Genomic DNA, 22,163 nt, shown 5'->3' on the forward strand with positions numbered 1-22,163 from the left:
AGGATGAAAGGAAAAATGAAAATAAGATGGGATTAAGATTAAAATTTTAAAAAATAAAAAATAAAATTAATAAAAATAAAAAGTAAAAAGGATAAATTTAGAATTTAAAAAAAATTGAGAAAGTTGTTGAGAGAAAATGGGATGGTGGAGGTAACATCACTCATTTGGGTTGAGAGTTGCACTCCGTGCTTCCATTTTTTTCTTTTCTCAATAATGAGATCCATACTTTTTAAAAATTGAAACAATGAAGTTATTACTGGTAGTTCAATACTAACGACATAGGTTCATATTAGTTTATGATTTTCTATCATTTTAAATGTTTTTTAATTACTTCTAATTTTTTTATTTATTTTAAATAATGTAGTGTAATTATCATGTCACTTGATATTACATTACTCTTAATTTGATTTTTATATTTTTATTTTATCTGTATTCTCTTTTATTTTATTAAAATTAAATAATTTTATCTCTTTTTAAATTAAATCAAGATTTAATTTGTATATGAATATTATATAAATATTTTTATTAAAATTGATTTTTATTAAATATTTTTAATAAAATTAAATTTATTTATATTTATGTTTAGTTAATAATGTAAATATGAATTATATTTTTTAAATATATCTATAAAAGTTAAAATAATATGATTAATAAAAGTAAGAATTAAAATAAAATGTGAAAAAATATAAAAGAAAAAAAAGCAACAGAAACAACTTTAAATTAAGATTTTCATAAATTTTTCTCTAATTTTGATTTCAGAAAAATGAAATTTGATGTTATTGACCATATCATTCTAAAAATCCACTTTACCGTGTCATGTCCATATTTATATATATAAATTTAATTTTATTAAAAATATTTAATAAAAATATTAATTAAAAAATATTTGAATAACATTAATATATAAATTAAATTTCGTTTTAATAAGTAAAGGGAAAAAATTATTTAAATTTAAAAAAAATAAGATTAAATTAAAGTTAAATAAAAATATGAAAACAAAATTTAAATTAATACAATAACAAATGACAATATCATTATTACATCACACGTCATTACTAAATGATATAATATCAGTTTAACACATTATCATTATTATATGATATAATATCAGTGACAATTTTAATTTTTTATAAAAACATAATAAAGAATAAACAATAAAAAATCACAAACTAACAAATGATATCTACTTATGTTAATTATGTTAGTGTTAGTACCATACTAATGAAATTTTATTTTTGCATAAAAATATAATAAAGAATACAAAATAAAAATAATTAAAAATTTAAAAAAAAATCACAAACTACCAAATGACATCCTATACTAATGACAAAGACATGTTTGCTTTAATGTTTCAAAAATTCTAAAAATCCAAACCCGACTTTATGATTCCTATAGTATAATTCGATTCCCAACTTTATGTTGTCTAATTTAGAAGCATATTTACTTAGCAGAACAAATGTTAAAAAACTTGCAGTTGTATTATGTCATACAGATTCACAGAACAATCAAATGCACTAGGACTACCATGACATCCCTAGGACCTTGTGGCGATCTTTATAGAAGCAATCCAGAAATGAGTATTGCTTCTAATGATGGATTGCTTTTTAAAATTTTATTTACATTGGTTCACTTTAAAAAAAAACTCGCTATCTATTGATCTGGAGTGTAAGGTAAAATCTGAACATACTCACTAACGCCACCTAAATCAATAGCTTTAAAATATCTACCCGGATTTCTTATATAAGGCGATGACATTGAAGTTGAGGGACTCCGGATTTTTCTGGATCATGCTCTGTATCACCTTAGCTGCATCCTGTCGTAATTTCAATATATTAACAGAAAGATGAGATGGCCTTAAAAACAACAAAGTACTCGGTGAACAAGGTCAGCAAATCAACGTGGGTTTACCCAAGGATTTACAATTTGAAAATGAAAAGATGTTATTTACCCTCAACAAAGTACTCGGTGAACATGGACCATGAGATATTGGCCACGATTTTCTTCCATCAAGCTCATAAAGTTCATCTGCATGTGAATTATTACAGCATCATGCAAAATTCAATCCCTGATAAAATATAAAACTAAACGCACAAGAAAGGAGAATGTAAAGGGGAAAAAAACGACTGTGATACACACAATCAATTGTATAGAAAATTTACCATCAACACAGACAAAGCATATGAAATGTGCATCAGCATTGTCAGATGCCTGCATTACAAATATTTGAAACAAAGAAATCAGTGGTAAGATGAGAAGCTGAATAAGATATATCCTAGCAATTATTGAGTCATATTAAATATATTAATCCCTTCTTCCCATTTCCAAAGGAACTTCTTCCACCCTATTTTCCCAGTAAATCCTCGTGAACATTGCATGCAAGTCATACATAAATTGGAGCAGGAAATAGGGTTTGACTTAAATATGTTGAAATATACTCTCAAATTAATATTCCTGTGAAGTTGAGTTGAGAGGCCATCAGAATGCTTTATGTTTGCAAAACATTAATCATTGCATAAAACAAATACACGGTTATATAATGACAAGAATAACGACACGATTTAAGATAAACGTTATCTAAAGCCACTAAGAATGTATCATGTATCACACCCAAAGATTAAAGATGCTAACAACAAGAGGAAAACTAATCCAAATTGATAGGATTAGCTTTACAATACATGATGACTGAACCATGGTGTACCATACCAGTTCCACGAATATATCACATAATTCCCAATGCATTGTTGCAGCAATCAATAAATTACCTCTGTATCACCAGCAGTCGCTGCCACTGAATGAGCAACTTCCATTTCTCTGTCATTCTCCAGAAATTTAGCACGCTGTATGAGACAAGTTACAAAATGTAAAATGGGTATTCCTTATAAGTTTTAGCTGATCAACAGTGTCTATACTTACATGTGCGAACACAATAAGAGGGCAAAAAGGTAAGGTAAGAAGGAATAACCTGCAGTGGATCCATACTTGCAGTGGATTTAAAGAAGTTATTAAAGAAAGACCCCTCAACTGGCAAAAGCAACATTGATTGGTAAATATGATCCAGTACATTAAAAACCTCAACGGAGAGAATTAACCAGTGGCAAGTAAGCAACTCACCCAACTTAACTTCTGAAGTCAAGTTGCCAAGAGCATGAAGCAGTCCAATTGTTCCACAGGCATTACCCACAGTTTGCTTCATAAAATACACTCTACTGCTATATTCCTGCACCAGAACACAACGGTAAGCAGTTCATTGACTAATGTTCAATGGCATTATGACATATGCCAGCGAAAATAAAACTTTACTATGGTATTGTTCACTGAGTAATGAGAGCTAAAAACACATGTTGTCCAAGAAAACAGTCAATTCAGAGAAGCGGGAAAATGCAGAAAAGATTGTAACAGTATAAAATCAACTCACCTTTTTTTCCTTTTCCTGCTGCAACCTTTCTTCTTCACTCTAATGATTTGACAAAATCCGTAGAAAATAAGAAGTGACCCAGACATGGAAAATGACGAGTTGAAATAGAAGAAAAAGGATAAAAACCTGGGTGGTTATGGGATAAAGAAAAAGCACAGCAAGAACGGGGTTTGGAACCATTTGCAGAAGCTCTTCATCTAAGCCATAAACGTCACAGCATTCTGCCTCGTCCTCTCCAAGCCCAAGTCCCCAAAGGAACTGCAAATCACCCATATAATTATACGCTAAACTATGAATATCATTAATTCGAAGAAGAGTGAGAAGCAAAAGTATTCAACTTCAAAACCCGAAGAAGATTCTCGATTAAAATTAAAACTTGTTACTATTCAAATCGCATTAAAGAAAAACAAAGAAGAACAATGGCACAAATAATAATACGCAAGGAGTATCCACGGAGAGAACCTGATTCATGATTTCAGGGTTTGCTTCGAGCGGAAGCCACCTTTTAGCAGAAGAAGCCATTGTTTTCTCTCTTCTTCTCAATGCTCCACCTACGCTACCTTCACACCTGTGATTCCTCTGCCTTTATACGCCTCTTATGGGCCCACAAGGCCCACCTCTTTCTCAAAATAATCTAAGCCCACTCTTTAGCATGTCTTATTTATGGATTGGATTATTGCACAAATTGATCAGGGGCAGCTATATAGTAATTATTAGAAAACGTTCAGTGACAATTTATCATGCTATGAAAAAGTTCTTTTTTTTTTATTTTAAGGAAAAAAAAAATTCTTGACGGCCATGTTATAGCGTATAGAACACGTTAATTGTGTGAGTGAACTTTGATTCCTTATTCTTAAATATACATTCTTCCTATTGTTTCACATACAATACTTTCTTTCATACCGAACACAGAAATGATGGGATTTTTCTTATAAACGTTTATGGGGAGGTTGTTATATATCATAAGCTCCACTTAATAAATTGCTATTATTTTTAACTCAAAATTTTAAAGTAATATATTTACGAATTTTTTTCTCTTATACGATATTTAATTTTATTAATTTTACCCTTGAAACTTTCAGTCACACTTAAATACTAAGTATAATAACAGAATGGAAATCATACATAATGCAATCAAATGTTTTTATCTGGTGTTTAATCGATCTACCTTAGAACACTAACCATGAAAAAGATGTTTCATGGAATAATGTTTCTCTCAGGTCTCATAATCTACGAACCCAGCGCTCGAGCCTAAGTTGTTTCATAGCTGGCCCAACATCAGGTTTACGTTTCTGGGGGCATTGCCATTTCCCTGTTATCCCTATGTCATCATATAGTTGAACATTTGTTGATTCTGTTAATGCCTTTCTCTTTGTAACACCACATTGCAATGGAATTTTTACTGTACTTACTGACCGCTCTAACAATATCTTTTCAGGTTTCTTCCCACAATTTTCATCGTTTCCTCCTGTGAAAATTTTCTTCCTTGTTGTCACAAAGCCGTCATTTTCTTTATTGTTTGTACAGGCTGCAGTTCTTGTTGAGAAGGTTTTAGTTGCAGTTACACTCAAGTCAAGCTTGTTATCAGGTTGGATATCAGTTGTGTTTGATATTTGGGAATCGTTCTTATGCAGCAGCTTTGGAGGTTTCGTAGCACTTTTATCGGTATCCAGTGACATTGGATGTCCTTCTCGATCGTAATGAGGCCTTGTGTGATTCAGATCTAACGTCTCCTTGTAATTAGTTGGACCATGTTTATGCTGCAGCGTTGTTCTAACTTGCCTGCATGGCTGCAAAATCTTTTTCTGATAAGTGTCAACTGTAGTTGAATTTTTCTTCACTTCAGCACAATCATCACCCTATGATTTCAACCGCAAAGAAAACCAGTGGGACAGATGACTTGGAGGATAATACAGTTCAATTCATGTATTCAGAGCAATATATTAACCAAACTTCCTTTCACTACCAAAAAATATCCATATATTTACAGTCGTAGTTAAAAGTCTACTGATTAATATAGACTTCGTCCATAAGAGTGGAATGATTAGTATTAAGATTTATAAGTTATGATGCTTCGTAACATGTATACCATTGATGAAATTATATAAGTTAAATATTCACATTATCAGCAGACTGATAGATTTATGTTTCTATCTCCACTTTTTATATTACATTACCAAAAAAGATAAAATGATATTAAAATTGAGAATACTAAAACATTAACTAAGGCTCGGAGCCTTTACACATTAGTATAGATATTTTCATAATGTATATACTGTAAACCAACAGTCCAATTTTCAAGTATATTCAGTTCACATTGGCAAGCTACTATACTCTAAACTTGGGGGCATACAGTGACTCCGATTGGGTATTGTGTCTAGTAATGTCTGGCAACTAAGTTATCCATTATTAGATACCTTGAAGCTAGGTCCAGTCCCTATCTCATGGAAACTGAAACAAATAGAGAATGTATATATGCCCAGATGAATGGCTTGTGATGTGATAGTGCAGATAGAAATTCACTTTCTAATTTCAGGTTTTCATCTGCGATTTTGTTAGTATAATATTGAAAACATACCTCACATATTATGCTAATGGCTAAATTTTCGTTGCACAGTCCATTTCCATAGGCACGAGGTAAAAATCTACATACTAGAATGTATTTTTCTGAATTGCTTAAACTGCCTCTAAACAAACAGTATCTATTCATTGAAAGACCGTAAGTCTAATTGAAAGACCGTAAGTCTAATTGAGCATAAATATTTATTAGCTTACTTTCACTCAGTCTCATCAGAAACCATAACCATATGTAATTTCATTGAGTAAATATGTGACATTTAAAGAGGTAATTAGAAAAATGAAAGGTTTGGATAGAATAAAAAAAGAGTACCGAGCACCCTATTAAGGCTGCTTTTTTGCTTTTACCTTTGTTTTATTATTAGAGGAGTCATTGTGCTCAACACACCCTTTCAAGTAGCCATTGGCAGGCTTGCTTCCGTCTGCTTTCACGACTTCAAAATCAAACTTCTCACAGTGGTTCTCTTCAGAAACTTCATCTCTTAAAATACTACATGTATCAAACTCAGGTGACTCGTAAACATAGCTGGAAAACCAGTTTCTGATGTCAGGAGGCTCTGAATCAGAAAAAGGAAAACGGCACACACAAAAAAGCTGAGATAATTGATTATGCAGGACTGAAAACACAACCATAGCTCAATTTTGAAAAAGAAATCCTACAAGAAGCAAGACAAAGTACAAACCAGAAAGGAGTGAACATGAACTGAAAGGTCCAAGATTCTGCAAGAAAAAAAACAGATAAAGTTCTAAAATCTCCATCTTAACATATGAGTGTCTAACTTCAAAAGCCATAAATTAAAACTCAACCCATAAATACAAATAAGGGAGATTCAAAAATAAATAAATAATGAGAAGAAGATTCACCTTGTTCATGCACTGTTCTTCGTTATGATTATCCTCTTCTTCATGACCTACATTGTCCCTATCAGGCCGTAGACCTCGAATCCTAACCTTTTCTTCTACAACTTCTTCACCATCTCCCTGAGACTCGTTTTCCGTGAAAGCAGAATCTTTAACTCTAAAATTCGAATCCGGGTCGGGAGACTGATACTCATAGCTAGAGAACCAATTCCCAACATCAGGGGGCTCTAACATGCATACCCACAAGACACGGAAATCAAAAGGAGATAACTTTCAACATTAACAGGAAATTGATAAGTTTTGAGAAGTAATTGATTCGAACCAGAAGGGAATGAAAAAGAAGACCGCAAATTGGGAACCTGAAAAGAAAAAAGAAAATGAAGAAACAGTTGGTGATGGAGGAAAATGGGAAAATTAGTTTATACCTGAGAATTCAGGCCTTCAAAGCTTGGGATCGAATCCATCAAAATGCGTTCATCAAGCTACGATCTTCCACGACAAGAAAGTAAAGCGGGTAATGCCAATTTTTCGTTCCAAAATTTTTACAGTATTTATTACCATTTTTAAATTTTGGCGCCGAGTAATTGGCGCCACTTTTCCTAAGACGCGTTTGAAAACAATAAAGTTTTCTCACGACCGACTAATTGAATTTAAGTATTTTTTTATTTATTTGAAAGTAAAAGGTTGTTTTAAAATTCTTATCAACTTCCAAACTTTTATTTTTACACATTTAACTTACTTGTACATAACTTAAAATTAGTTCAAGTCAAAAATATCGATAAAAGAAATGTTAAATTCATCATCAATTTTTTTCATTAATTTATAGGAAATTTAAAAGTGTTAAAATAAATTTAAAAACTATAAAACTAAATATGGTTTTCATTCGAAATCTATTATCAAAAACTATATTCCATCTCTAAACTAAACTTCACTTGTCATTTGTTAAAAAAATATTTTGTATAAGTTTAATAAAATTTAAAGATAGAATGTCTATAATTTAATTTAAAAATAAAATATAAATTTTTATAATAGTTTATGATGAAAAACAGATTTTGGGTTAATAAAATAAATAATCACCAAAAGATAATTAATAAATAAATAAATAATGAGGATAATGGGTTAATAAAAAACCTTACTGATAATCTTATGACTTTTCTTATTGCATTCTCATAATTTCTTAGTTCATTATTTTAAATTTTCAAAATGATCATTTTTTTTTTCGGAAAAGTAATTTTCAGATTATATATTTTTCAAACTTTTGGGCTTTCTAAAATTTTCAAAACAAAATTTCTAAAACAATTTTTGGAATGAAATTTCTTAAATGTGATTTTTGGAATAGAATTTTCAATACATATGAAATGTATTTTGGAAAATGAATTTTGGGTTGGATTTCTAGAATAAACTTTTCGGAATCCTAATAATGTCTTTTAAAATAGTTTTTCTAAAACACTTCTACACGAAATGTATTATTAAAATAACATAACTTTTTCGGAACATCTCAAATACTTTCGAAATGGTTCTTTTAAGAAGGGATAATAAGTTTAATTATTTAATTTAAGTAAAAGTTTGAAACCATTTCTATCTACATATTCAATGAATATAATTTATTTTTTCTCATTTCATCCTCACTTTGTACATGTTCCCATGTTTACTTTATTATTATTTTAATATTAGTTAATTAATTTTTATAAAATTAATACAAATTAGAAAAAATATATAATATTATTAAATATTTATGGTCAAATAAACGTAATTAATGCCAAATATTTAAAAATAAATAATAATTTTATGAATTTCAAATTAAAATAACAAATAATAATTAGATAAAAGTAGAATAATTATACAAAAACTTACACAATTACACCTAAATAAAATTTCATAGTAACGAAAAACATTCGTTATTTTTGAAAATGTTAATGAAATAAAAAAATTTAAGTTAAAAAATATTCTTAAAAATTATAAAAAGCAAGCAAATATTTAAATTTATGAACATTTTAAATGTTTCTTTATTTTCTTTCTCTAAATTATAATAAAATTTATTTTCTTTTATACATTAATAAAAATTATAATATATTACTCAAATGAAATCACATACAAACAAATGTTTAAACTATTAATAATTTGAATTTAAACATAAATATTTTATCTTTTGAAATTTATAACAATAATATTAAATTATTATATTATAACAAATAAATTTGTTTATAAAACCCATGTTGTTAAAAGTACATAATGAAAATGAATTAAAAAATAAAAGTAATTATATAAAAAGTTATTGAAATAATATTTTACATGATATAAAGTAATAAATAAAAATATTAAAGTAAAAAAAATTAAATGTGTGCCTACAAAATATAATAAGTTAAAAAATACATTGAAGATTTAAAAAGACATTCTGAAAAATGAACTAGTAGAACTGTTGAAAGAATAATTTTTTAACTTTTTATGTTTATGTAATGAAATAAAAATTAAGAATGAAAAGAATAATAATAAAGATAATTTTTTTCGTATTACGGTAATAAATTACGAATTTATGTTATTGAATATTTAAAATTAAAATCATACATTTTCATGTTAGAAAAATAAACCACAAAAAGAAATATTAAAATACACAAATATAATCAAACAGAAGACTTAAAAACAATTTAATTCACAAAAGATAGATAATACATCATTTGAAAAAAAAAAACGGGCAATGACAAGATAATGTAAAATAAGCCAACCAATTAGATGAAAGAAGAAGAAAATGTGTAAAGAAAAAAAATTTATAAAAATTAATAATACATACATATATATATATATATATATATATATATATATATATATATATATATATATATATATATATATCCACGCACATCTGTTTTTAAGTTGTGAAATAAACTGAGCATTTTATTAATTACAATAAACATAGAAACAGGACAAGACAAATATAACATAGTCATCCTCCATCCCTATTCTCCAATTAAAAAATAAGATGTTATCCATAACCACACCCATTTAATGCAGAGTTGTTTGGTTCTATTTTTAACAGTGTGTATCATAATACTTTCTATTACTTTGATATTTTTCAATTGCTAAAATTGATTAAAAGTGTTATTTACATATTTCCTGCAAGGGGAACTTCTCTTGGCAATTCAAGAGAAAAAGGAAAAAAATAAAAAGAACCTGTGAAGTTATCAACTTTTCATCTTGTAGGCAGTGAAAATGGGTTAAGAACAATTTGTTTTTCTAATAACCAACATATCAAGAAAAATCAGCTAATGGTCGGAGTGGGAGCCATTCAGCATTTTAAAATATTAAATGCCATTAAAGTTAATATGGTGGCAAAGAAAAAAATTAAATACCCAGCAAAAATTTAACATGGAAGTAATAAAACTTTGGTACTTTATACATTGTTATGATTATAATAAAATTTATATTTCTAGGACAAGATACGATTCAGAAATGTAATTTCTGTGAGAATAAACTAAATTTCATTTCAATCTCAATACAATGGGAATATTGATACGATGTACAGGCCAAAACTAGCCAAAAAAAATCATAATAAATTATGCAAATACGAAAATGGGAACCTGCTGTCAAGCAAAATATAAGGCAGGGAAGACTGTATATTCTTTATAGTTGAGTCAGTTTCCTTTCGTTCTTTTCGTTCTTTATTTGCTAGTACCCAATCCCTCGTTTCTGTAACTATCTAATGTTCTGTTACAGTTGTTCATTGTGCAGGCATCAAGAAGACCATGATTCCAAAGTTTAATCATGAACAACCTCCAACACCTGCTGCATCAAAGCATATTTTCTAAAAACAGAACTCAAAAATAAACAAAATAAGTTGAAGTTTGAAGAAAAAATTTATAAATCAAAGTATGGTTGATCTGATGTCCCTAAAGTACTACTAGAAGTAATGAATTCAGTCAAAAACTCGTCATTCCATGCTATGAGGGACGTTAATCATTCAGCATTATTCCTTTTAGTTGGAAAACTCCATGAAATTAGAGAAATATTAATGGAAGATAGGAGTACCAGAATAAAGTTGGAGATGTGACCAGCTTTTTTCCATGAAGCTTGGAAAATGCCTCACAGGCCCACGGCACATGACCATCCGCCAGCACCCTGCAACGGTAAAAACATGAGTAACCAACAAGAATCATACACACAATACAGAATGATGGTTTTTTTCTCATGCAAAAACCTAACAAGCAAACTAGTGTTATTAATGAGGGGGAAAGAAAACTAAAGAAAGTTTAATATATAGCTGTCATCATTAAATACCTTTGCTTCCTCATAAAGGAGTTCCAGAGATGCATGAGTTGTTTTTCATCTTTGGAAACATCCACAAAATCATCAAGCATCTGCAACATTGCAATTCAACAATAAATTATCATGATTAATATCAGTTTGTTGCCCCGTAAATATTCAATGGGAAATGCACAAAGATTTAGAGAAGCAACTAGGGTAGGGAGGACCAAACTGAACAAGGAATTCTTTACAACATGAAAAGAGCATAATTTCAGTCAAATTTGACACGGCAATTAGGCTCTATACTAAATTTAATAATGTTCCTGTGCTTTACAAAAGGCCCAGAAATAATAAATTCAAATGCACCATTTGGACATAGACAAAAGTGGGAAAAATTAGAGACATAATAAATTGAAAGGTTTCAAGATTACCCTTCTATCTTCAAGATCTGCAATGTCATCGTCAACTTCATCTTCACTGTCACGGTCTGACAACACTTGTTCTGGTGCCATAGGCTTCATTTAACGCACACAAAAGTTAGGCAGTGCTTACGAAAATCAAATATTGATAAGCATTAAAAAAAAAATCCACAACCAAGGTAAATTTCATTTATTATAATATAATGTTACACTTTATTAAGCTAGATGAAGGGTTCAAATATAGAGAGAAAGAGTCAGGGCACCCAAGCCAGAGAACTAGCTAACCCTAGGTTCCAACAATTCATAACAAACAAGTCTCATACCCTCTTTCCTTCTCTTCTCTACGCATAACTAGCACCACCTTCAATAAGCAACCGTATAAAAAATCCCTCAAACAACTCCTGCTTCGCAGTTATAAAAAAATGAATTAATTCATGAATATCCAGTTTTATTGTATATTATGATCTTTTACGAGTATTTTCCATATTTTATCACTTATTTCTCAATAATAAATAAGGGCAGATACTATATATTTAGGATACATCAAAACATCAATTTCTGATTATTCACTAGCCTGTTTTCCTTTCCTCCTTCCCTACCTAAAAATCTCCACAATTTCAAGAACAGAAGATTCCATCACTGTTTCTAGAATATGAGAAAATGAGCTCTCATAATTAGGAGATTAGGAAATACAATATTAATAAATATTGATCCCCATATACTCGGGTTTATTCAAAATCAAATTTACAACATCAAGCAATAAATAAAATGAAGATTAGAAGACTAGTAGTAAAGTTATGCATGAAAGCGAAAGCTGTTTAAATAAAAACAAAAGGTTTCTACAGTTAAAAAATCACATAAGCCTGTGATTCACTTCTAGCAATTAAGTTTATACATAAAAATTCCATGCATCAAAGAGATTATTCCGCACATGCAGATAATAAATTTGAGAGATCAAAGATAACTAATCACCTGGACTCTGTGTGAGTGAAAGAACACTCTCTTCTGCAGAAGCATTCGGCTGGATAAACAATTTTGAATTAAAAAACAGAATTTAAATGCCCAAATCAGGATATTCATGACAAATATAGGGAAAAAAGGCTATGGGTATCACAATCCTCTCAATTAATCAAATATCAAGGCTATGCAAAGTTTAAAAAAAAAATTACTAAACAATAAAGCCATATCACAGATGCCAATGGTATTAGTAATGATGTGTCTGCATACGCTAAAGAATTTAAATCATGGGTAACAGAAATACAATACAAATATTCTACAGCTTAAACATCTACAAATGTAGTTGACTTTGCATTGTTTTAAATCAATCAATTAAATTGTTCTTAGACTTCAAAAAATACAACTAAAGGTTTAAAAAAAAATACCACTTTACCAGAAACTACAATTATGATACCAGACTTGACATAATAAACTGTTTATTAATAGCGACAACATCTAAGAAAGAACAATAGAAATAACTACAAAACAATAAGAATGAAATAAAAAATAGTGAAGCCTTCATTTACAACTGAATCTTGTATTCTTAAAATTAAAAAAATAGAAAAAGAGAAAGGCTTTATTTACATACTTTCTCGAGTCTGATCGATCCATGCTTAGTTTCTTTGATTTAGCAGGCAGAGCAGGATCACTTTTACATATTGATTTACTACATTCAGGGTCTCCAGAAGATTGAGGCATGGCAATCGAAACACCAGAAATGTTGAAACTGGATTCAACATGCTCAAGGTCGTCCATGGTGCCAGGATGATCAGGACCAAATTTCCCTCCATCATTTCTTCCACTAAGCAGTATCTTCTCATTACGAGATGTTCTAGACACATTCTCCCCTTTGCAGCGTAGGATATCTACAACTTTAGAATTTCAGTCCATCCCACAGAATTGTATAGACATTACTTGTAAGTAACAAATATTTCATATATACTGCAGTAAAAGTAATCCAACAAACTGCAATCTTTTATTTTGAAAGGGAGATCTAAGGAGTTTTTCATTGTTTTGAAGCACTTTGTGCGTCGAAAATAAATGTTATAAGGCAACAACTTAGTCATCCCTTCCAAGAGTGTTTGTGGTGTGTGTCTTGGACAAATGAGAACATAGCAAAAGAGCAGAAACAAACACAAGAATGAAGAGTCATCCTAACACCTCCCCTAAAACCTTTTTAATTTTTCTCTTACACATTTATTTTCTTTGGTAAAATTCCACCAACAGTGCACGATACCTCTCTATTTTACAGTTTAGCACCAGTATTTATTGCATCCTCCAATTTTCTTTTCGTTTTACAATATACCAATAGTGCAGGATACCTCTCTGTTTTACAGTTTAGCACCAATATTTATTGCATCCTCCAATTTTCTTTTCGTTTTACAATTTTTCAGAGAAAATAAGAAGTTTACTCTTCTAGCATGTTTTAAGGAAAAATCTCAAGGCATCTTAGTCGTTTTTGCGCTCTGTACACATACAAAAAATAAATCCTACCATGCATATAAAAAATATTGTTTCTAAATATAGACACATCAGGTATCAAAGTACATTTCCTACCATCATCCTTTAGTACAAATCCGTTCTGTATGTCTTCAGGTGAATCCAACTCCATGAATTTTACATTGCTGCGCTTTTCATTTTGAACAGAGTCCTTTCTTCTACGCTTTCGAGGCCTTGAACTGTACAATTTTTTTTCATTGAATAATTTAAATTTCGTAATCTTGCTGAAATTATATGAATTGATTAATAAATATCCACAACCAACCAGAAGAAGAAGGTTTGCAATTGTGGAATTATTCCATCAGCAACATTCTGCATGCAGATACATATATGTTAAGAAACTAAATAATACATTTCAAATGAAGGGAATTCAATCAAATATTAAAAAATTCATCTCATTCTAATTAAACTAATGACACCCAAGCAAAATGTTCTATTGAATATGACCCGGCAATCAGATTATTGCTAGCCCACTTGGTCACTGAGCAATTGGCACCATTTGCAAAGGGAAAAAAGTTAACAAGACAGACATGATCCGCATTTGATCCAAGCATAAGATGTAGATCCTTAATTAATGTCAGATTATTAGTCACTTCAATATGGCAGCACAAAAGCATACTGCGCATACATGTTACTCAAATACGTGACCAATTTTACATACACCACAAGTAGTACAGAATATGACAAAGATAACCTCCACAGCTGCAAAATGAAGCTAAGCAATCCAAAAATCACTTTTCTGGGCTATCACTAGAGAGACCGCATTCAATAAGACAATCATTTTATGAAGACATCAGTCAAGTTTACTCCACTTAAGACACTACTTTATCATTGGGCTAGATCAACGAGCATTTTTTTTTTTGCTAACAGTACCATGAGACGCTTTTGATAATTAAAACCGCAAAATATTTAGTGAACAATTGACAATCACTAAGAAAAAATAAACCATTTACTACAAATCAAATTTGAACAAGGTTCTGACCTCTGATCTCGATATATCGACTTTTACTGACACGTTCACTGCTTGGTAATCTTCAGTAACCTACAATATTATAAAAAGAATAAACTCGAAGCCATTAAGAAGAATCAGTGTGTTAAAGATAATTTTTAGTTACAACTGCTAACCCAGAACTCAAAGTTGAATAGATCATGTGATGAACATAGATGAAGTCGCAAACCCTGCACAGATAAAATGAGATTGATAAAATTGCAGGAGAATACTATTAATAAATACTGAGCAATAACTAAGAAAATGGAAAATTACATTAGCTATGAATATATATATATATATATATATATATATATATATATATATATATATATATATATATATAAACTTTTCAACAGCAAGTTCATGTGATTCCATAGTAAAACTTTGCACATGATATATAGCCAAAAGAAGGGTGGAAAACAACGCATCATTAAGTAGCCATCTAAGCTTACAACTCAAATTGGAAAAATATCTTCCAGAAAAAATAGCACATTTAGATATGCAAGACATATTAAAGACCCCAAGTATATCTAATCAATATTTACCACCTCAAAGCAATATTACATTTAGCATTCGAAAGAAGAGAATCATTATATCAAATAAATTCAATATATTTTTCAAGAATGAAGGTTTTCAGAGTTTTCACCTACTTTTAAAACAGTGAAGAGGGATAATAATTCTCCTAATTATTAAATTATAAATGGGAAAAGCACAATAAAAGTACAACCCACGGTTCATACCTTAAAGCTTCCACACTGCATCAAGCAAAACGGGCAAGAAAAGTCTTCAGTCACTGTATTCATAAAGAGATCAGAAATGCCTCATTGGTGTTGAAATTCTCTTTTAAGAAAAAAATATATTATCAAAGAAAGGAGGATGACAAAAATAAAGAAAAATGAAAAAAAACCAGTCATCTTAGCATTGTCAAAAATTCTTATTCATCCAAATAGTAAATATATGCAAGTCTGCAGTCAAAAGCTTTCAACCATAAACAAATGATAACACGTTGACAGCTAGTTTGATTGCTCTTCTTAAACCATGCAAGCATATGACAGCAAGAGTAATATGCAATGTTGACCTAGTGTTGTATAATATGTTGTACCTTCTGTCTTTCGAAGCATGTTGTAGTGGTCCCTATAATTGAAAATCACTATTCCTGCTCTCAACCTATAAAACATAAAGCACATCAAGTATTTTAGTTACACCCAATGCAACAGAACTAAGAAATAAAGATTAATTTATATGAACTCCTTATTACAATAATTGTTATTCAGTAAGATTTCTACAATTAACTAGTTGTTAAATGTAAATTTAACAAAGATCCAACTGTATATTGCTAAAATTAAACTAGAAACCAATCCACCAGCCAGAAACAATGAAAACACAGCCACTACCTTTAGAAGTTTAGATCCCTACACTTTTGAAGTTGGCTTATACAGAAAAGAAAAAAAAAATCTAATACAATTAAAAGACTAACTTTTGTCAGAAATAGAGTAATGATCATTTACTGGTCAAGGTGCTGACCCTTCAAGGAAGTGCTTACCCTTACTGTACCACATTCTCGTTTACTTCAGGCATTGCATTCCTTTAGTGTAGGCTAATAATTGTAAATTTTCCAAAAAAAAATAATCAAGCTTTCTAACTGTGATTAAGATGGTGCAAAATAGTCAGAATGTTGAAAACAAATTGCTGGTAGGATTACATTTGGGACTTGGGACAATACGCAGAAAGTAGCTCTGGATTTTGTAAATTGACCTGCTTAATATTTTATTGTAACCATGGATGTAATGCTAGCCTAGGTAATTTATATAGAAACATAGCGCAAAATAGTCAAATACTTTATTCTATCCCTTTCTTGACCTCTGTTCAGTGATGTATATGTTTCTCAGCACTTATCACCTCAAGACGTAAGCAGCTTCCTTAGGTGAGTAATGAAGACAGATTTTAACTTTTCTCCCTTAAATATATACATATATATATATATTGCAGGAGAAACTCAGATTCTCCAAAATTTAGATTTCTTTTATTGAATATTATCACTTAATTATCCTTTTACAAAATAGGAAAAACATAGATGTGAAATGATGTATTAAATTAATCAGTCAATAATTATAATCCAGCTGCACAAGAAAATAGTATGAACAGTAGTGTAAATGGAGTCATGAAACTAAGTACTCCTGCGATTCTTAATTGATGTTCTTTTATAAGGCATTTTATAGTTTCTATGAAGCATTATTGATTTTCCTTCTTAGCACGTATTAAATATTACAAATATGTGTTTTTATTAATAAATAATGAGAAAATAATTTTAAAAGTCACTAATAATGATGATAAATTTGTCTCATTTGTAGTTCCACAAAATCAACTGAATTAGTTACTTTTATTGGTCCCTGTGATTATGTTTAAAGTGACTTGTATTAAGGACTGGTGCCAGTATTAATGAAAAGGTATTATCTTTTTGGCTCCCAAACTTTGGTTTTAGTTACTACACCATTTTTTAGTGTTTTTGGTTCGTATACTTTTCTCTAGTAAGAGTGCTAGTCTCCTGTCATCAATTAATAGAGTTAGCAGATGATGTAATCAACTGGTTTGTATACCATTTTTTTCTTCTGCCCCATCCTCATTGGGAGGCACTACACACACACACATATGCCTAAGCCTTGGCGATCATATTGGAGAAAGGTACTCAGTGCTCCAGATAGTTCATAATTGGCGAGGACTGAGGGATCCTCCTAATAAATTGTGAACTCAAAGAAGCCAAATTTAGGTGTAATTTGGTATGGTTATTAATGATTGGTTTGTGGTCGTTCAGGTCCGATTTTGGCCAATCCAAACCCAGAGGTGACATGGCCAAGAGCCTCAAACTCAGCGAGTGATAGGCTAAGAAAACTATTCCAACTAAGATAATACACGGTCTCGGAACCTAAGTCAGAGAGAAATGAGGCTCATAAGGTCAATCCAACCTGGAGAAAATACAGCCCCAGAGCCTCAAGCTTGAAAAGCAATGAGGTTCAGAAGGACCGATCCATCCCAGAGGGTACGCAGCCCTGAAGCCTCAAGCTTGAGGGGGATGAGGCTTGGTTGTGCCAAATGGCTCACATTCAGTTGTAATAGCTACTTTACAGCATTTCATACAGCGTTGTCAACATGGTCTTCGCCCAAATTGTTCCATCTAATTTGACGTTATCAACTAATTTGGACGTGTAAAGATTAAAAAAAAAACACACAATTACGGAAAAAAATAGAGATGGCTATCTCATCAGACTCTTTAAAGATGTGACAAGTCACAACACTGCCATCATAGTTGTTAAGTCACTTGACAGTGGTAACTAAAACTATTAACAGATGAAAAGTATAGGGACCAAACTAAAAAATTAGTTTAAGTACTGAAAAAATTCCGAAAAGTTTAGTAGCCGAAAATATGTTAAACCCTTAATAAAATAATACATATATACAGTGTTTGGAAGGAATAATTACCTCCTTTTCTGCCTTGCTGTAATTTTATAGCGCAAACATCTGCTAAGAAAGGAAGGCTGCAAGAGAAATCACATATGAAGACTCAATCAATCAAACTTTGAAATTTTTTTTTTTTTTCTGAAAACAAATGTTGGAACCTAAGTTAATCCAACAACAAATATAAGACCCATTATGTGCTGAAGTTTCATACAAATTGTATCGGTTCCTCCTTAGGATATTCAATTGGATTCGAGCCATATCAGCTCATAACATTTTTTAAAAACTTCTAACCAGAGGCTGAAAAATGCAGTTTTCAACTAACCAGAAATAAAAGAAGAAAACATAGACACACAAGCATTCATTGTTTTACATTTTGAAGACCACGGCGGTAGACTCAATGGACCATTCTAATAAGGATACAGCGAAGAGCAAATTAAAGATTGGCAAAATCAAAACACGGCACAAATTCAATACAGCAAGACAAATGCATTCATTGTTTTACATTTTGAAGACCACGGCGGTAGAGAATATTGTACAGTTCAACAGGCTTGCAATAAACCAAAAGGCTCTCGTCAGCCGCAATTTCTTCTTCACCAGAATGGTGCGCCAGAGAATTCTGCCGGCACATGTTGACCGTCCTTATCAAGCTTCAACCTGCATAACGGGAGATCCACTTTATTCGTACATTAGTTATACACAAAAACCATTGCAATCTCAAACACATAGGTCAAACGAACCAATACACCAAAACTCATAACAAATGTTACTGCAACTATAGTTCAAAAGTGAAATGAAGAGAGAGAGATAGAGAGAGATTACGAGAATGAGAGACTGAGACAGAATGCCGAGGAGAAGTTCAGCGGCGGAGATGCTGAGATCTGGCGGAGGAGATGGGAGGAGCTTATCACGGTCTACTTGGTCCACGGCGTAAGGTGATAGTAGGGAGGATAGACATCATCCTAAGACAGGAAAAGACGGCCCATCCGAATTCCTAGCCCAACTTGCTGTATACAGTCAAAAAAATCTAGGGTATTTCACCCTACACCTCCAAGGATTTCATTTGCACCTCCAAGTTTCAGATTTGCTCAATGATGTTTGGTGAAAACTAAATGAAATAGTTGACCAAATTGTTTAACTATTATTAGTAAGTATATTTAAAATTAATATAAAATATTTAAAATATTTTTTAGATACTCTTAATTATTATTATTTTGGTATTTTTTAAGTATGTTAAATTATTTATAAATATTTAATTTATTGTATTAGTTTATGGTTTTATAACTTAATTATAAATAATTTATTTATTTTATTAGTTTTTTATTTTTTAAATTTTTTATAAAATAAATTGTATGATGTTTTTTAATTTATTTAAAATAAATTGGTATATAAAATTGATATGAAAAAAAAAAGGTTAAATAAAATTTTAGTAATTTCAAATTTATTAAAAAGTTATAAAAAATTAAACTATAAAACAAAAGATTTATAAACTAAGCATCGGATGTCATAATCCGATGCTTCTCTTTCGGATCCGATATTTTTTACACCGTTTCCTTTTTTATTTTTTTATAAAATAAATTATATGACATATTTTAATTTATTAAGAATAGATAATTTAAAATTGATGTGAAAAAATTAGATAATATTTTAAGTAGTTTTAAATTCATTAAAAAAATATAAAAAATTAAATTATAAAACAAAATATTTACAAACTAAGCATCGGATTTTGATATAAAGATGCTTTTTTTCATATAGATATCTGATACATGTTTTTTACAGTTTTTTTTTAATTTTTAATTATATTATTCATAAATATTTATTTGATTATTTTAAAATATTTTATTATATTATTTCTAAATGTTTATTTAAATTATCTATATGAATTTATTTAATTTATTAAAAATTGATAAATTTATTTAAAATTGATATAAAAAATGTAAAATATTTGTTAGTTAGTCTTAAGTATTATTATTTTGGTGTTTTTTTAACTATATTTGATTATTTATAAATTTTTAATTTATTGTATATGTTTATGATTTTATAATTTAATTATTAATTATTAATTTATTTTATTAGTTTTTAATTTTTTTTAAAAAATTATAAAATAAATTGTATGACGTTTTTTAATTTATTAAAAATAAGTTGACATTTAAAATTGATATGAAAAATTTAAATAATATTTTTGGTAGTTTTAAGTTTATTAAAAAACTATAAAACAAGAAGCTGATTTATGAATTTATCTGGAAAAGGATGGACAAAGTGAAAAAGAGGAGAGAAAATGGAAAAAACAAAAAGAGGTTTCCAAACTTGAAATCCAAAACAGAAAGAGAAATGCAATAAATATTTTCGAAAAAGGAGAAAACTGGATCAAAGAATCTGGTCAAAAATTCTTTTCGTGAAACACTCAAAAATCCATTCATCAAACCCTCTAATTAAGCCCAAAAGGACAAATTTATATATATTTTTTTAAAATATAAGAAGCTTATTTTGAGGTCCGACACATGACTCAATCTTTGCAAAAGAATTTCCATGAATAAAACACATATATTAAGATTTGATAAATGATTCATGCAGTTAGACAAATTATAATTATACCATTTTAGTGCTATTTTCATGTTTGGGAATTTGGATGTTGGATTATAATTTTTTTTTGGAGTTTAAATACAAAACAATAGAAATTTTTTAAATGTTATTTACTAAACAAAATATATATATATAGATATATATATATATATATATATATATATATATATATATATATATATATATGTATATATAGGTATTATACACTTGTAATTGATAATTATTTGATACACACAAAAAATTAATAATAAAATAATTTTGATGTTATTATATCATTTCACATTCTTTTTAATAATTTATATTTCCTTTTAATCTTGCTAAACATTAAAATATAATTAAACATAAAAAAATTGTATTAAAAAAGACAAAAAAATATAATTTAAAAAACGTTATTGTTTTTGTGTTTAAAAAAAGGTTGTAGATATAAAAGAAAAAAATAATGTTTTTGTCTTTAGAAAATTTATTATACAAATTTATATTATTTTACTTAATAAAATTAATTATTCTATATTTCTGTATATAATGAAGTCAATTTTAATTAATAAAATTAATTATTTATATTTTAATATAAATGTAGTGAAATCAATAATAAAAGAGTACCCTAAATAAGTAGTTAGCATTATCAAACTTTATACATCCTCATTATCATATTGTTTTTAACAATAGAATGATGGTGTTATTTAATACACGCAGGTTAAATTGTCTTTTGTTAAACCAAAAATATGAGCTTGTTAATTTTGAAATAAATTATTTTGAAGTTCTTTATATTTTTTGTCTAAAGTAATTATATTTTGTCTTTAAACAATAATATATATAGTTATAAATTGTTTCAGTGATAGTTTTACGACTATAAATAAAATTAAATGCAATTTATAATAAATATAACTATAATTAATTTTAAATATCTTATATATCACTCTATTACTATTTTTAATAAAAAAATGGATATATCAAACTAATCTTTTTGTCTAAAATTCTTCTTCACATAATAAGTTATAATTAGAAGGCATATAAATACTACATCAAATTAATCTCGTATCTAAAATAATTTCTCTTATATGTTATCATTCACTTGTTTATTCACTTTAGCATGCTCGCTTTAGTTACACACAGTACTTACCACTAATGT

At 29.3% G+C, this 22,163-nt stretch overlaps 3 protein-coding genes across 8 annotated transcripts; all 3 read right to left on the reverse strand.

Moving 5' to 3' along the window:
• Window positions 1-1,457: 1,457 nt before the first annotated feature.
• Window positions 1,458-4,036, reverse strand: LOC124830751 (ubiquitin carboxyl-terminal hydrolase 3-like). The gene is made up of 9 exons (XM_047304554.2): window positions 3,878-4,036; window positions 3,542-3,673; window positions 3,416-3,454; window positions 3,112-3,217; window positions 2,963-3,021; window positions 2,763-2,837; window positions 2,160-2,208; window positions 1,949-2,025; window positions 1,458-1,813 (listed from the first exon to the last, which is right to left on the reverse strand). The coding sequence occupies exons 1-9, from the start codon at window positions 3,935-3,937 to the stop codon at window positions 1,724-1,726; spliced, it is 687 nt and encodes a 228-aa protein (XP_047160510.1). The 5' UTR covers window positions 3,938-4,036; the 3' UTR covers window positions 1,458-1,723.
• A 406-nt stretch (window positions 4,037-4,442) lies between these two features.
• On the reverse strand, window positions 4,443-7,368 carry LOC124830753 (ATP-dependent caseinolytic protease/crotonase family protein). Of its 2 annotated transcripts, none has more exons than XM_047304557.2 (6): window positions 7,279-7,368; window positions 7,176-7,212; window positions 6,857-7,080; window positions 6,676-6,712; window positions 6,341-6,549; window positions 4,443-5,205 (listed from the first exon to the last, which is right to left on the reverse strand). In XM_047304557.2, exons 1-6 carry the CDS (start codon window positions 7,315-7,317, stop codon window positions 4,639-4,641), a joined length of 1,113 nt encoding a protein of 370 aa, XP_047160513.1. In that variant the 5' UTR covers window positions 7,318-7,368; the 3' UTR covers window positions 4,443-4,638. The 2 variants fall into 2 exon arrangements, with proteins under 2 accessions (XP_047160513.1, XP_047160512.1); XM_047304556.2 differs by having other exon boundaries at window positions 4,443-5,274.
• A 2,855-nt stretch (window positions 7,369-10,223) lies between these two features.
• LOC124830748 (polycomb group protein VERNALIZATION 2-like) lies at window positions 10,224-19,432 on the reverse strand. Of its 5 annotated transcripts, none has more exons than XM_088100696.1 (15): window positions 19,274-19,432; window positions 18,957-19,108; window positions 18,476-18,531; window positions 16,101-16,165; window positions 15,739-15,791; window positions 15,133-15,186; window positions 14,990-15,049; window positions 14,273-14,319; window positions 14,065-14,186; window positions 13,097-13,355; window positions 12,484-12,532; window positions 11,524-11,607; window positions 11,126-11,205; window positions 10,877-10,966; window positions 10,224-10,633 (listed from the first exon to the last, which is right to left on the reverse strand). In XM_088100696.1, exons 2-15 carry the CDS (start codon window positions 19,080-19,082, stop codon window positions 10,510-10,512), a joined length of 1,269 nt encoding a protein of 422 aa, XP_087956822.1. In that variant the 5' UTR covers window positions 19,083-19,108; window positions 19,274-19,432; the 3' UTR covers window positions 10,224-10,509. The 5 variants fall into 5 exon arrangements, with proteins under 5 accessions (XP_087956822.1, XP_087956821.1, XP_087956820.1 ...); XM_088100695.1 differs by having other exon boundaries at window positions 10,224-10,630; window positions 13,097-13,373; XM_088100694.1 differs by having other exon boundaries at window positions 13,097-13,373.
• Window positions 19,433-22,163: the final 2,731 nt, after the last annotated feature.

This window comes from Vigna umbellata, chromosome 10 (assembly GCF_029865625.1).
Source record: "Vigna umbellata cultivar VRB3 chromosome 10, Vumbellata_1.0, whole genome shotgun sequence".
Lineage (NCBI taxonomy): Eukaryota > Viridiplantae > Streptophyta > Magnoliopsida > Fabales > Fabaceae > Vigna > Vigna umbellata.

Coding starts and splice junctions, on each gene's coding strand:
- LOC124830748 (XM_088100692.1), bottom strand. CDS start 19,082: ATGTGCCGGCAGAATTCTCTGGCGCACCATTCTGGTGAAGAAGAAATT. Junction 18,532..18,956: donor ACCGCCGTGGTCTTCAAAAT/GTAAAACAATGA, acceptor TTTCTCTTGCAG/CCTTCCTTTCTTAGCAGATG. Junction 16,166..18,475: donor ACAGCAAGGCAGAAAAGGAG/GTAATTATTCCT, acceptor TATGTTTTATAG/GTTGAGAGCAGGAATAGTGA.
- LOC124830751 (XM_047304554.2), bottom strand. CDS start 3,937: ATGGCTTCTTCTGCTAAAAGGTGGCTTCCGCTCGAAGCAAACCCTGAA. Junction 3,455..3,541: donor TTTATCCCATAACCACCCAG/GTTTTTATCCTT, acceptor TCAAATCATTAG/AGTGAAGAAGAAAGGTTGCA. Junction 3,218..3,415: donor AGCAGGAAAAGGAAAAAAAG/GTGAGTTGATTT, acceptor GTTCTGGTGCAG/GAATATAGCAGTAGAGTGTA.
- LOC124830753 (XM_047304556.2), bottom strand. CDS start 7,317: ATGGATTCGATCCCAAGCTTTGAAGGCCTGAATTCTCAG. Junction 6,550..6,675: donor TTCATGTTCACTCCTTTCTG/GTTTGTACTTTG, acceptor TTTCTGATTCAG/AGCCTCCTGACATCAGAAAC. Junction 5,275..6,340: donor CCTCTAATAATAAAACAAAG/GTAAAAGCAAAA, acceptor TTGAAATCATAG/GGTGATGATTGTGCTGAAGT.